This window comes from Falco punctatus (assembly GCF_963210335.1).
Source record: "Falco punctatus genome assembly, chromosome: 4".
NCBI lineage: Eukaryota > Metazoa > Chordata > Aves > Falconiformes > Falconidae > Falco > Falco punctatus.
In genome coordinates, this window is record NC_137583.1 from 44,105,695 (window position 1) to 44,120,172 (window position 14,478).

The 14,478-nt window shown below is 38.8% G+C and overlaps 1 protein-coding gene across 3 annotated transcripts in view; it reads right to left on the reverse strand.

Moving 5' to 3' along the window:
• The window catches only part of CPAMD8 (C3 and PZP like alpha-2-macroglobulin domain containing 8), a 62,991-nt gene that overhangs the window by 28,695 nt on the left and 19,818 nt on the right, over positions 1 to 14,478 (reverse strand). For all 3 annotated transcript variants that reach the window (XM_080386801.1, XM_080386802.1, XM_080386803.1), the window contains 12 exons: positions 14,266 to 14,436; positions 13,759 to 13,887; positions 11,303 to 11,492; positions 9,886 to 10,058; positions 9,628 to 9,777; positions 9,353 to 9,514; positions 7,174 to 7,316; positions 6,097 to 6,162; positions 2,621 to 2,852; positions 1,876 to 2,029; positions 1,140 to 1,282; positions 637 to 688 (listed from right to left, as the gene is read on the reverse strand). In XM_080386801.1, the coding sequence (XP_080242927.1) occupies positions 637 to 688; positions 1,140 to 1,282; positions 1,876 to 2,029; positions 2,621 to 2,852; positions 6,097 to 6,162; positions 7,174 to 7,316; positions 9,353 to 9,514; positions 9,628 to 9,777; positions 9,886 to 10,058; positions 11,303 to 11,492; positions 13,759 to 13,887; positions 14,266 to 14,436 (1,765 nt within the window). The remainder of the gene's footprint in view (positions 1 to 636; positions 689 to 1,139; positions 1,283 to 1,875; positions 2,030 to 2,620; positions 2,853 to 6,096; positions 6,163 to 7,173; positions 7,317 to 9,352; positions 9,515 to 9,627; positions 9,778 to 9,885; positions 10,059 to 11,302; positions 11,493 to 13,758; positions 13,888 to 14,265; positions 14,437 to 14,478) is intronic.

Below are 14,478 nucleotides of genomic sequence, written 5' to 3' on the forward strand. Positions count from 1 at the left end.
ACTTCAAAAATAACCCATAGCTAGCTATTTAAATTTAAACAAACAGACCTCTCCTAAGTACATATTCTTTTTTCCAGCTTCTCTTAAACAAACTGTAAAAGTACACATGGATATTTCTTCCCATCTTCTCTTTATAACCCCTTCCGATATAGCAGATCATTCAATTTAAACTGCTCAGCTGGATTTCTTATGAAGTCTCTTAAGTGATTTTTCAGTTCTAATCTAGCAATCAAAAGCATCACTGTTTAGCTACTGGAGCCAACTCTGAGCTATCCAAATCTCAGGTAGGAAGGACATACTGATTCCAGAACTGAACTTTAAAACATCAACTAAAAATATAGTACAGTCACAGTTACTGTCCACAGTGCTGAATACTTAAACTGTTTCATAAAGTAAAGGAATTTAATTGCCATTTCCAGAAATCACTTGGGCAGCTAGAGCAAATTCATAATTAGCCAACCAGGTAAAAAAGATCCTTTATTCAAAGGTTCATCCTACACACCATAACTCATCCATCACAGGGAAATGGAAACAGATATTTTTTTATTTTTATTTTTTACCATGAGATGAAGCCATATGTTTATATTTATAACTAAATTGAACAAACTTAGTATCTCATTCGTATCATAAACTTACCATTTGGACAGAAGAACACACTATAGGTATATTCTCTGGACAGTCCCTCTGGCTATATAAAGACAGAAATCCATGCATAAAAATACAGTACTCAGATTAGCAGTAACAGCTATTCAGTTTTACTTACAAAATACAGAAATAATATTCTGCTACTGCATAGTGGTTTACATCCTTTATAAAGTTATTACACTGTATTCTGTTAGCTAGAGATATGCTAACCACCAGCAGCAAATCTCACACCACAGCATATTTCTTAGATAAACAAAGCAAGCTTATCCGATAAAATTTCTATCCCTTTTACGTCTGAACAGTATTGAAGATGTACCGGCATGAACTCAGAATCAAATGGGCTCTTTCTGTACACATACCACTACAATTTATTATTTCCAGTCATGTAAATATACAATAAATCAACTTGAAGATTCTTATAAATCTGTTTATATTTGATTAACTACCTAAAAAATTTCATGATTTGCCCATATTATAAATTCATATTTTCTTACCTCAATAACAACACTACTGCGAACATAATCCACTCCCAGTGGAGTCCTTTTGTCCACATAATTGTCCTCTGAGTGCTTGCCATTCTTTAAGGTCTGCATCCCATCCTGACAGCAATTAGTTCCACCATAAGCAAAAGCTTTTGCTAAGAAAGAAACACATGGGAAAAGAAACAGAAATTTTGAGATAGGAAGATCTTCAACATTTCAAGTGAAGATCTAAACTAATTAGATACAAGAGAGCTGTAAATAAAAAACACGATGTGTGCTTGATCAACTCTATCACCTTCATTCTGTTTTTGAATGGTCACCTAAACCTGGACAATATTTGGACAGCCACAGGGCAACAGAGAAACTCTTTCCTAGTTTCCAGTGCTGCAATTTTTTACGTGATTATTCTGCTTGAAAGATGTACAGAATTTTTGTTATTTAAAATTTTCCACTGATCTCTTCAGGGAGATGTAACAGGTCCAAAACTTACATGACCACATATCACACAACAGGAATAACAATGATTAGGGAATCTGTTGAAGTTTGTTCACACAGGTTCCTCAGTGCATTACAGCTATAGAATCTGTTTCTCAGAAACAAATGAGGTTGAAAAGCTAAGTTGGCAGGATGTGGAGTGACTGATTCCACTTTCAGTACTCAAAAATAAAAATTTTCTTCTGAAAGAGCAATGAAAAGAAAGACTTGTAAAACTCCTTCAAGCAGCAAGCTATTTTTATTTCTATACTACCAGTGATGTTGCTCAGTCCAAGCTCATTGAAGGACAAAACGATAGAGGTGGGTTTAGCTTCCCCAGGGGCAACGCACTTCTTTCTTGTCAGATGGTGTTTCCCAGGATGTCCAACAAACTTTATACCTTTTGGAACAGAAATCTTCACATGGACCTGTGAAAGTTTTTGAATGCCATTTATTGCAAATTTCAGCTGCAAAACCAACAAGTATATGTAAAAAATCTGAAAACCACTACATGTTTAATAAAATCACAGTATGCACAGATTATTAATTCTTCCAACCTTCTAGTAATATATTCGACTGACAGCATTACTTTCAGCTCAGCAGTTCTACAAGTGGTTCAGAAAGATACTACTGGAGATAGATAATGAGCTTGAGAAGAAAACATCTACAGAGACTGGATTTCTTGAAGAAAAGCATTCTTTCAAAATAAACTACTTTCAGCAGTTTTCTGATTAGGAAGGAGATTCTCCGTGGTTCAGCATCATATTTTTCGATATTTGTATTTCTGAAGTGGTGCAAGACACTTCAGACTACTACAGTTGTTTCAAGCTGAAAAATATAAAGCAATAGCATTTATTCATATTGAAAAGCAGTATTTTTATCTTGTTCAAAGCATTTATGCTGAGCGTATCACTGCATTATCCCTATACCTTATCTACTATAACTTATAGATCAATTAGGAAATTCTGATCATAAAGCAGAATTTAGTAACTTAGCAGCAGGAATAAAGAAGCTGTTACCTCTACGCAGACAGCTAAGTAATTGTAGACAGTCAATGGGATTTTGGTCTGTTCTCCCCGGATGACATGGTATGGCAAAGTGAAATCAATGAAGAAAGGTTTAAATGTCTTTAGTTCTGTTTGACTGGCAATGCCCAACCCCTTCTCTTCAGACAGACCCACAGCTTCAGTTATCCAGGTAGTGATGGAGTCTGGCACTTCCACATGCAGCTCCGCTTCTCCTGATATGTTGCTACCAAAGAGGATAGAGAATAACTCAGTTTGATCAGATTAATGAAATGCTTCTGAATGAAGCTAAAGCACAGAGAGCCAAACATTTTGGGGAACTCCCTCCAGACCCAAACTTACAACATTGCATCAGTGTCTGCTTTGAACAACAGTTTATAAAAGGCTCAGTGTTTTTTTTGAGAGCTATGGACATTTATAAGCAGCCAAACAGCAAATAGTTGCTTCCACAAAACATACTCTAACATACAAATTCTTACTGGATTAAAAGCTTTACAGGCATTTGCAGCCTTATTATAGAGTAACTTTTCTTAGAGGTGAAATGTAAAAAAATGAAAAAAGAAAAGAAAAGAATCCTAGACTGAGGACATGGATAAAAACAGTTCAGCAATAATTTATTTAACAGCTAGTGAAATAAAAGTAATTTCTGTTGGAACCCATTGTCCTTGTATACATTGCCACATCACAGACTCTGCTTGAACATAAGGACATAGGAGAAATTTTCCAGACACCAAGTTCAGCAACTGCTTGTCCAGGGGAGTGTATTTTGATTCAGAAACATTTTGGTTCGTTGGTTTTTGGAATGCCTGACTCAAAAGATTTCCAAAACCATCATTTTCTTCCAATAAGGATTGAAACTAATTATTAAAAATCAATTTTCTATTCTGAGTATTTAGCTTTACTGTGCATACCACAACAGGATATCATAAAACTGGTGTCCTCTTCCACGCTTTGTAATAATAGAAATTCAATTTTGTTCTGCAGACTTTGCTATTTCCCTCCTGCAAAGAAGCTTTGGCCTTGCCCGGAACAGAAAATATTTCCTCTAAAGCAAGAACAAAAGCTATTTCATGGCTCAATTGGCAGGATGATTGGTGCAGTTATGAGTACACCCTAAGGTTGTTTTCTCTCAAGTTCTTATTTATTCCCCAGAGCTTGATACACACGCTGCTAGCTCCGTAATCTTTTGAGAGCAATGTGCATCTTAGTTGGCATGGAACTCTAGAAAGCAAGATCCTCAGTATAAGCTCTGTAAGTCTACAGCAAACACACTGTCTTTCAACACCAACACCGCCTGATTCACATCCAGGACAAACTGAAGAACTGCACTTTCACTGCTTTTCAACTGATGGTTATTCACATCTTAGGCACCAATGAAGTATCTTTACTTTCATTATCTAAATCAACTGTTTGTAATTTTCAATGAGCCCAAGCTGTTGTAGTAACTAGGCAGCATATCATGTACTAGTCTGTGTGTATATTACAGTAGGAAAAGGATTAAACCAAAGAGTTTGATAAATAACTAGAGATCACTATGCCTTTGAATAGGCATGCTAGGGTCCGTCAGTTGCCAAGCCCTCTGGCCAACGAATGCAGTTCCCCAGCTCCAACTACAGAGTGGAGAGCCTGGGAAATGCACTCAGCTTGACAGCACCAAGTTATTTAAACTTCTTTTAAGCACACTAGTTTCTTAATATTTAGGTTTTCATCCTAAACTTGAGTTAGGCAGCCAGTACCTGCAATAAACTTCAGCCCTGAAGAGTGAGCAGAAGGGTGTCCTAGCTCCAGAACTGGCAGTATTCCAGTCTGCTTAACCAGACAATTTGTTGCAGCTGATGTTCTTTCCACTGGGATTTCAGCCCATAACCAGCATTAACATTATTTTCACACATGAGGGCACTTACACTTCTGGGCAGGGGCCCAAAGTACACACACATTTCCAGCCATTAGACCCTCCAGCCAGGCTCTAGGAATTTTTAGAATTGGTTTGGGAAGTTGACATTAGGCTTTTGTTTCTTTTGGGGGGGATTGTATATTATAATTATAAATGGTAGGGAAAAAAAATTAATTCTTCCTGTTCAAGAGAGTGGAAATCAAGGAATGCTCAACTCGGTTGTTTCTAATGAAATGAAGTGGAGAAAATGCAATCTGCAACTTTTTATTCCACACTCTCCCACTTATAATTAACTGCCCCAGCTCGCTGAGGCCCAAACAGGCACTTCTGGAATTCTTTGTATATTTCTACAAAGCATATTTCATGCTCAATTGAACAGATTTGAATACACTTGCTGCAAGTTCCTGTCAAATTTAATTTATAATCATTTACTGAGAATGAAGTTTACTTGCAGACCTGCAGAAGCCTTTTATTTTTTATTTGTATTTGAATTCCTTCAAATTATCCTAGATGTGCCGTTTCTGGGAGAGATTAGTTATCTGTTTGTTCATTTTTTTTTTTAGTTCCAGTTGTACCTGGGGGAATCCATGATTTATTAGGCAGTAAATTAAGGTTTGGGGGAGATGCTTTTGATTCAGATGAAAGAGAAAGAAGGGCTCTGTGCAATTTAAAAAGCAATCAATATAGAATACTCACCAGTGCATGGTTAGGCTATAAGAGGATTTACAGATGCAGCTATTCTGCCTCCAGCTACTCACACATATTACTCTGGGATCACTTTCCCCTACAGCATACAGAGCAATTGATACTAGAATAGGGGTGAAAAGGACAAAAAACAGTAGCGCTCACTGAAGCTGACCTTTCTGGGTTACCCTAGGGTCCAAACACAAACCCAGACCCAACTCATCCCCCTCCATAAAGGTAAACTGGAACTTCAGAGGGGCTGGTCTTGCCTCTTAACTGTGAACGCTAGCAAGACTTCCCATTACCCTTCACTGTCTTATGTGTGCACAGAATTCTGGTTCATATGACAATTTTAGCACAGAGCTAGAAATGCAACATCACTTCATATCTTACAGTCCCTTTTTATTGCAAGAGCAGTCTGACTTGCATTTACTGTGAGGCAAGCTTATGTAATGAGTATTTCCTCACAACAGCTTATCACTGCAAACCTATATCCTCACCTGCTCTTCAATAACACCCTTTCCATAAATGAGTAAAAGCTAGACATGTGTTGAACCAAACCATTGCTCCTTTTCTTCCCTGAAGATTCTCTTCTGCTTGTGACACCATGGTGAATTATACATGGGTTGCAATGTAGTCACAACCAAAAGGTTCAACCTGCAGTAATTGAATACACTTCAAGAGCAGATTAAATGTTACAAAGAAAGTGTATTGATTAAAGCAGTAATAAACAAAAGCAACAACACCAAAAAATACCAGAGAATGCCACTGTAACTCCAGCAGGTTTTAAAGAGCTTTGTTTCCTGTAGCTGAAGAGTATATAACCCTCTAGACAAAATTAAGGAAATTCCCTGTCAATACCTGACATATTAAGGAAATACCCTGTCAATACCTGACATTGAAGCAGCGCCAAATCCACGTTTCAGGAAAGAAGGTTCTTTTTCTCTTCTCTGCTCTGCTGCAACAAGAAATAGATCCTTGACAATTAATTATTTTAACAAGATGGTTTTAACAGCAACTAGTAAGTCAGTGTTGTCACTTGAATGCAGCTCACATGACCCATCAAAACTCTAGCTAGTACAGAATCATTGGAAAGTGAACTGGTGTATCATTCATAACACAAATTACAGTCTTTCCAAATGATCCCATTGTGCACACACACATCAAACAGTCTGGAGACATAGAAAAAAATAGGGTAAACAAGATAACCTTAAAAACTAGCATATATAATCTCAGAAAACTAAGTTTTACAATCTACATTCTTACACCAAGCAAAATCAAAGGAAGCATATAGAGCACGTGACTTCCCATGATATCATGATGTGGCCTTGCTAATAGTAGTTACTACAATCACTACTTTATATTCCCCTCAGTTTCTTCTCTTTGAATTGCCTTATCTCTAATATTTTCATAATTTAGTCCATTTTTCTACAGCTGGCACGCTTCATTATCTTTTTCTTAACTAACCTCCAAAACTTTGCTAAGAGAGGCCACCAGGTGGTTCAGAATACAAAGGGAAGGCACATCCTCAGTTGCAGCATTAGTCACAGCACTACATGACTTTTTCCTCATGCTGTCTGTCATTTTATTTATTTTGACCACCAGCTGAATGGTCAAAATAATGAGCAATGAGCAACTCTGCAAAACAAGGGCTAGCTTGCAAATATTGAGAAGCAACAACTAATCGACCAAAAACCAAGATATGCAAAAAGATTCAAATGATCATCTTGAAGAATGTTACTTTGCATTTTTCCAGGACTAATTTCAATTTAACAAAGCAGTGTCAGTTATAATTTTTGTTAGGTCTGTCAAGAAAATGGAAGAGTTTCCCCACCACCACCTTGTCTAAACCAAACAGATTCCTGGCAGCATGGAAGTAGAAATCAGTAGAATACAGCATGGAAGTAGAATACAGAAAAAGAATAGCTAAGAGTAACATAGACAATATGCATTACAATAAAAATGTTACCTTGGTGTTATTTTAGAATGCATTGTAGCCACCAACGTCCCAGTATGTGGCTGAAAAGCTGGAACAGCCTCATCTGTGTACATGCCTCCATTCTGTCTGTGGTTTAAGCTCACTATATCAGTCATTACAACCAAGCCGGTTTCCTAGACAATAGAAATGAAGACCACAAAACAAAAGCAAGGGGAAAAATTTTTTTTAAAAATTAAACATATACCAATAAAAACTTTTCTGAATAGAATTCCCCAACCTTATTCCAACATTTATGGGGTAAACTGCAATTGAAACTTGAGGATTTTTTAAAACTTTATCTAAAAATGACTGCTAATGTGAAAATAGGCACTTTATACGCAGAGGTTTTATTTGAAAGCTCTTATTTGCTTGGAAAAAGTATTTAAACCAATATCTAACGTTACTGGGTGTGTGTAACTGCCAGGCAGCTACAGGTGAAAAATTATTACACATATTTTTCCCCTAGAAAATTACATTACAGCTTTTTACCCTTCCTAAAAGTTTCCAGTGTGTTCTGCTGCAGTTAGCAGGCAGCTCTCACATCAGACATCACCAATCCTGCACTACCAGGAATGCCAAGCAAAATGGAAACTGTCCACATAGCTTCACAGTAAAAATACAGAATTCATAAAAAAGCTGTCTGCCAGCTCTGTCCCCTAAATGCACTTATTCATAAGAGACAGTAGTTCCCAAACACCAAAGGGAGTATGAGCTTTGTTCTTTTCACATACACATCCAATTATTAATAATCATGTACACAGCAATGCATACATACCAGCTATTAACATATGTATCTTTTCCCAAGAGTTTACACCTCTTGGTAAGAGGAAAAAACCTTCAGAACAAAACCCCAAGAGATCACAGGGAGAGAAGCAGCAGCAACTCCTGCAGCAGTGGATAGTAATGAGGATTTAATTGAGGCATTGGGGGAGTATGTGGAAGCCTATGGGATTTAAGACAACACAGAACAATTTAGCTAAAAAGGACAAAGAATGAAGAGACAGAGGATCTGAAGGAATCAAGGCTCATTATTATTAGCAGGTAGGTGGATTAAAAATGGAAAGAACATAAAACATCAGACCTGTGACACTGGCTCTCTAGGCTTTAAGAGCAGCAAGTAGTAAAAGCCTATGTAAAGAATACAAAACATGTAACATGCATAGCATGGCCTTCCATGTGGCATGTCCTTACAGTTTCACATAGCCAGGGAACAGAGATTACATGCTGCAGCAGCATGGAAGGCAAAGAGGTAGGATGTCAGCAGAGTCTGCAAGGTTGGATGGACTCTACTGTGCAACTGTAGGAAGGGAAGAAAGAGGCTAATGAACAGAACTTTTCAAATAGATCAGGTAAAAATCATTTTAATCAAAAGGAAAGCAAGAAGCTAATGGAAACATAGTAGCATATGTCTTTTAAAACTTAGAGATGACTGAACTGGTTTTAGCTTAAAGGACTTCATTGTTAGTATCCAAAGCAGTGAAGAAATGCATTAGTGCGTGAGTACATTAAAAAACCCCAACCAACCTAACTTGTTTTAAGTGCTCAGCCTGAATGCTGATGCAAATACATGGCACAGATCAAAGGAAATAAGATTTTTAAAATCTGACAAGTTTAACTATTGAAAGACACCAACCAAACACAACTGCCTAAATATATGGCATTTAAGTAATAACCAGACAAAGGATAAAAAGGAAACATTACTGATCTTTCAACACAGATGGCCACAGAAGCTTTCTGAACTAGGGCAGGAAAGAAGTTTAAAGGATTTCCAGAGAACAGTCTAAAAGTGAAAAGGCTATAAGGAAAGACTCACATCCCACCTTCCTTCCCTGTCAAAGTAACTGCAGAAGGGATCTGCAAGCTCACCCATGACTGGAAGAATCTTCTGGTCCCTTGTCTAATTCTCCAGAGCATCAGCATGAATTACTTCACCCAACAGGATGTCTGGCCCTCTCATCAAGATTGGCCAAAATCAAAACACATTTCTCCAAGATTTTTGCTGCAGCTGTACTCTCTGTTCTCAGAAATCACTTTTCAGCCTACCCCCCAGCAGAAACAGCTCCGATATGAAAAAAAAAAAAACCACCAAGGCCTACAGAGCTGAAAATTATCCTGCAAACATAAAAGTAAAAAAGACACTCCACAGAGAAGTGAGGCTAATTCTTCCTACTGTAAACGCGAAGCGAGCATCCTTGGTGATGTCCCAGTGCCAGGGAAACACAGAAGATCTACGGCGTCTACGTGAGGACATGCCTGGCCACCAGAAGTGCCCTTCTTCCTTTGGAGCTCCAAAAGCATCAGATACATCGTACTCTGCAAGCTCCTGAAACACCTGCAGGGAAAGAGAAGAGACTGCTGTCCTTCGGTATAAAGGCTACTAACTAAAGGTAAAGTGCATTTAGTGGTACTAACAGAAAGACATCAGTGCCTTAAGCTTCCTTTTACCTGACTGGCTGTCAGCTGAAAACCTGTCTTCAGCAGGTAGACACTCTTATCCACAGTGGCAATGCAGACACAGCTTGATTTTGCAGCTCTGACCTTGATGTTCACAACATCACCAGGTCTTGTTTCATTTGCCGAGAGAGCCACAGAAACCTAAGAATTTAACATTAAATCCCATTATCTTGACTCAAAATCAGCAGACAGAACTACAAAGATAACAAGACACCACCCCTTCCTCTCCACTAGCTACATTGCCAATACCTGATTTTCAAAGGAGGACTTCACAGTGAACTGCAGGCTGTCTGTGACCCCTTCTCCATTCTCCCTGACATAATACACCAGAAGACGGCCCAAGGGAGCCATGTTGTGAACTACTGAGAAACGGAGGAATGTCATGCAGACTTCAACCTCTGCTGCAGGGGTACTGGTAGGTGCTAAAAAATAAATCGTAAAAGGGACAGTTTCATTTATCAAAATCACTCTCTTCCTCCCTATTCAAATGCTGCAAGGCGCAGAACTTTACATCCAGGACTTGCATCCTTCACAAACTCTTCTTGAACTCAGAATCTTTTCCCTTTTTCTTTTCTTTGTGAAAGCTGATAGACAATTAGCACCCATAACATAATGAGCAATATGGAGAAGGTGGGTAGAGATTGACTACCCAGTGTTTTGCCTGCCATAAACCCAAGGAAATACACAATTAAGTTATCAAGCCATTTAAAATAAACAAGAAAAGTATCCATTGCTGCAGAACACTGCAGAGAGAAAAAGTATTAATGGGTTTGAAAAAGGATTATGCATCATTTCACCAGCAGCAGTTAAATAGAATCATAGAACAGTTTGGCTTAGAAGGGACCTTTAAGAATCATCTAGTTCCAAGCCCCCTGCCTTGGGCAAGGACATCTTTCACTAGATCAGGTTGCTCAAAGCCCAGTCCAGGCCCTGGCCTTTAACACGTCCAATGATGGAGCAACCAGTGTGCCTCTGAGCAATCTTTAAATACAACAGCTCAGAACCAACCTTCAGTGAAGAAAGTCATTACAAATTCTTAAACCACTGGTTACCAGAAGCTGGGTGGGCACATCTAGGAAAGTTTCTTTTACTTTTTACCAAATTATCTGAAACTGGCTGCTATTGCACATGTTGCTAGGATAGACAGACTGTTGTATGCATCTTCCCATGCACACCATTCTTTATCCCCAGTTCCCTGAATTCACCAGATTTGTATCTTTCTGTTATTCCTTGTACAAACTAGGAGGCCACACTTCATTTCGCTTCCCATGCTAACTGAACGATCTTCTCCTTTAGCCTGATTGCTGCTACCACTCCATCTATGTTCTCTTCCTAGTTTTAAGCTCAACCAGCTTAGTACATTGCCCCAGCCCCATCATACACTTCCGTGCTACTCAGCTGATCCCAAGCCAAGCATATTAAACTAGAGGGGTTTTAACAGAGAAGCTACAGAAAGACTAGAGAAAACTCTGCAAGAATTACCCCTCTTGGAGAAACTTACCTTGTTCCTATGACTATGTGTGCAATGGATCGGTATTTTTCTTGCACAAAATGATTCTGTGCCCTTTAAGGACCACCAAATTCAAAAAAAGAGGATACTTAGGTTTGCAGAAAGTTTGTTTTTCCCTGAAAACAGGGGTGAGTTTGCATTTCTGATGCTAGCTACCTGTTCCTGGGAAGTGTGCGATATCAATGTTCTTCTCAAAGGGAAAGGTGGCTCTTTTGCTCCTCTGCTGGGTGATGTTACTGGGCTGCAGTCCTGAAAGGACAATGTTGCCTCGTGATGCCACTTCATAATGTAGAGTGAAGTTGCAAGGACATGTGGACTTCACTGCAATCCATGCCTCCTCTCCTACCTGCACCCAGAGACAGAAAAGCAAAAGATCTGGTCTGTTACAATGCATGCTTTAATTTATAAAGCACAGAAATCTATTTGGGTTTCAGTCCACACGAGACATGACCCCGCTGTTAAGAAATGTATATTACATTAGCACTGTTTTCATGAACTTTTTTCACAATAAATAGGGGTCTGTGCTCAGCTCTTCACTCCCTGCAGATCTAACAGGAGAATGGGCTGGGGGGTTGCATGCATTAATGAAACAATAAAGGAATCTCTGGAATCCTGAAAGTTAAGCCTTTTGGCATGGAGCAGCTGTCAGAATTGGTTGAATTTTAGACACCTCTTCAGCAGTCCAGCCCAAAAAAGAAAGAGATGGGTTGGGGGTGGGAAGAGATGTGCATTTGATAGTCTTTGCAGTTGAACTGAGATTATACATGGTGATTACTTTCATATGGCAAATACTAATTCAAACATAACCAAGCGTGGCATGAAATTACTGGAAATAGATCTGAGGAAAAATACTTCCAAATTACACAAGTCTTGATATTAATTTGCAAGTCTAGCACTCAAGGAGCTGTCAAACACATAAATAAATGAGAAGAGAGCTTCTTTTTTCTGGGTAAACTCATTTGATGACTGCAATAGGCTTCAGAGCAACACACTGACTTCCTGCACTTTTTGTGCACTGAAGTCCTACAGCCAGAGGTACTCACCAAGTACTGAATACCCTGAGACAAACCCCCCAAATACCGCCAATCCCAACAGCACAGACATCAGTGCGCAGTCACGGGATTAGGACTGGGTCATGTCTGGCTAAGTAATAAGCCCTCCACGAAGGAGATGACTTTCCTAGGAACACAAACTTCTTGCTTCTGGGATACGAGGAGCAGCTAACACTTGTGTTAACTATGGTTTCTTCAGCAACTTCCACTCCTGACCCTCCTGCCATTTTAAAGCATAGCACTGCCCAACTAAGACTGTTAAGGCTGAACAGCAATATTAAATCCTAATGAAATATTTCAGAAAACCTCCACTTACAGTGTCATCTTTCCAGAAAGTATATATGGTACAAACTGAAATGGCAAGGACTTGAATACAAGGAGCTGATAATGGTTAAATACAGTAAGAATGCCATAGAGGCCACGAAGTGCCTCGTGACATTAAATATTTGAAGTATTAAGAATTCCCCAGTGAAAATGATGAAATAATTAATTAAAAAAATGAATGTAGCTAATTGGAACACCCAGTAAGAGCTGGCAAAGCAGGGAAACAGTTCCTACCATCAGCTGGTCATCCAGCTCCTAGCTTTCCCACAGAAGAATTAGTTCTAATCAAGTTATAATAAGAACGATGTGTCCAGATTAGCAGTGTATAATCCCCTTTCCATACCTCAGGAAACTTGTAGAAGATTAATTAGCCATTAAACTTCCATGAAATGCAATGATTAAAAAAAATTGCTCTTATTTGGATACCAAGAGTCTGAAACCAACCTGACGGATCTGCTCACAATGGAAATCTAAGTGTGTATATTGCCAAAACCCACGGGTTTTTTTTCTGCAAAGCAATATGCAGACCCTCAGCATATCTTCTTGGGAAGAGAACAAACCCTAAACAACCCACAGTAAAACAATATGCAACAGGAATCATGGTTAAATCAGATCTTTCCTTCAGGAGAGAGGCCACAACAACAATTATTTGGAAGGACTACATTTCTAGAGAGGCACCTACAAAAACTACAAAAGATGACAAGATAACTATGGTCATAGTTCGATAACTGGAAGAATAAATAGATCCAGCTGAGATTTAAACTGGAAGTTCTAATGAGACTACACAGACCTAATCTGGACCTTCAGTAATTGAGCTATTCCTACTAATATCACTTCCAATCTTTCAACATTTGTTGACTTGAACTAAAGCATGTAATTTTCACTGAGCAATTCATATGTGAATGTTACCGAGATGCACAGAACATATATTCAAATATGAAAAACTTGGATGTTGCCAGCACCTGTATTCACCCTCTCTCCCCTGTCTGCACAGCACAAAGGAGAATGAGGTGCTGTGCAAAGCATCAAAGGTATTTTTTGTTTAGAGCCAAGTGCAGCCCACATTGAACAATTATTTATTTGGTGGCTGAAATGCAGCTACTTCAGACTTTGTAGTGGAAACAATAACAGTCCAGGATCCCAGAAACAGAAATGGCTAGAAATATTTAATTAGAACAAAGTACTTTAAGCCAAGAAATGCAGTTTTTGCCACGATGGAATATGAAGACTACATACCTGGAAAGGTTTATCTGGTGCCTGGAGCTGGATGTGACACTTGCTGGGCGAGTACCAGCTACTGATGGACAAGTAGTTTGGCAGATACTGATCCCCAGATGGTTTCCCATCAATCGCAGTCACTTTGGTCTTAACAAAAGTTACATCTGAATGTTACGCATACATAGAAAGCCTGATGTACTCTCTTCTTACATTGTATCCCCATCTCCCATTTTATACTTTCCAGCTCTTCATCTCTTGTCATCTTTACATAGCAACAGTACTCTCCAAATCCTAGACCCTTACTACTGTATGTTAAGCTGTATTCCAAGAAGCATCTTTTCATGATGGTTATCAACACCAGTTCTATTGGCAGCAAGGAACAAAGCAAGTGTTTGCTGCAGTTAAATCAAGAAGTTGAAGCTAAAAGGCACCGATTTCCTGTTTGTAGCACTGATTTATAAAGTGCAGGTTTGATAAGATTAGTTATGTTAAAGCCCACTAATCCTATAAAGAGCTTTGACCCACCTCCAGCCAGACATATTGGGCAGCTGTAGGGATGGAGGGGATTTCAAACTCCACCAGGCCATTTCTTGATACCAGTTCACTTGTATAAACGTTGTCCTTTGGTGTGAGTTCAGCTTTAATTCGGATAGTGACTTTGTTAGCTGGACTTCCATCAGGGTAAGTGACTTCTACCTACACAGTGTTTCATTTACAGAACAACAGTTTTTACATTAT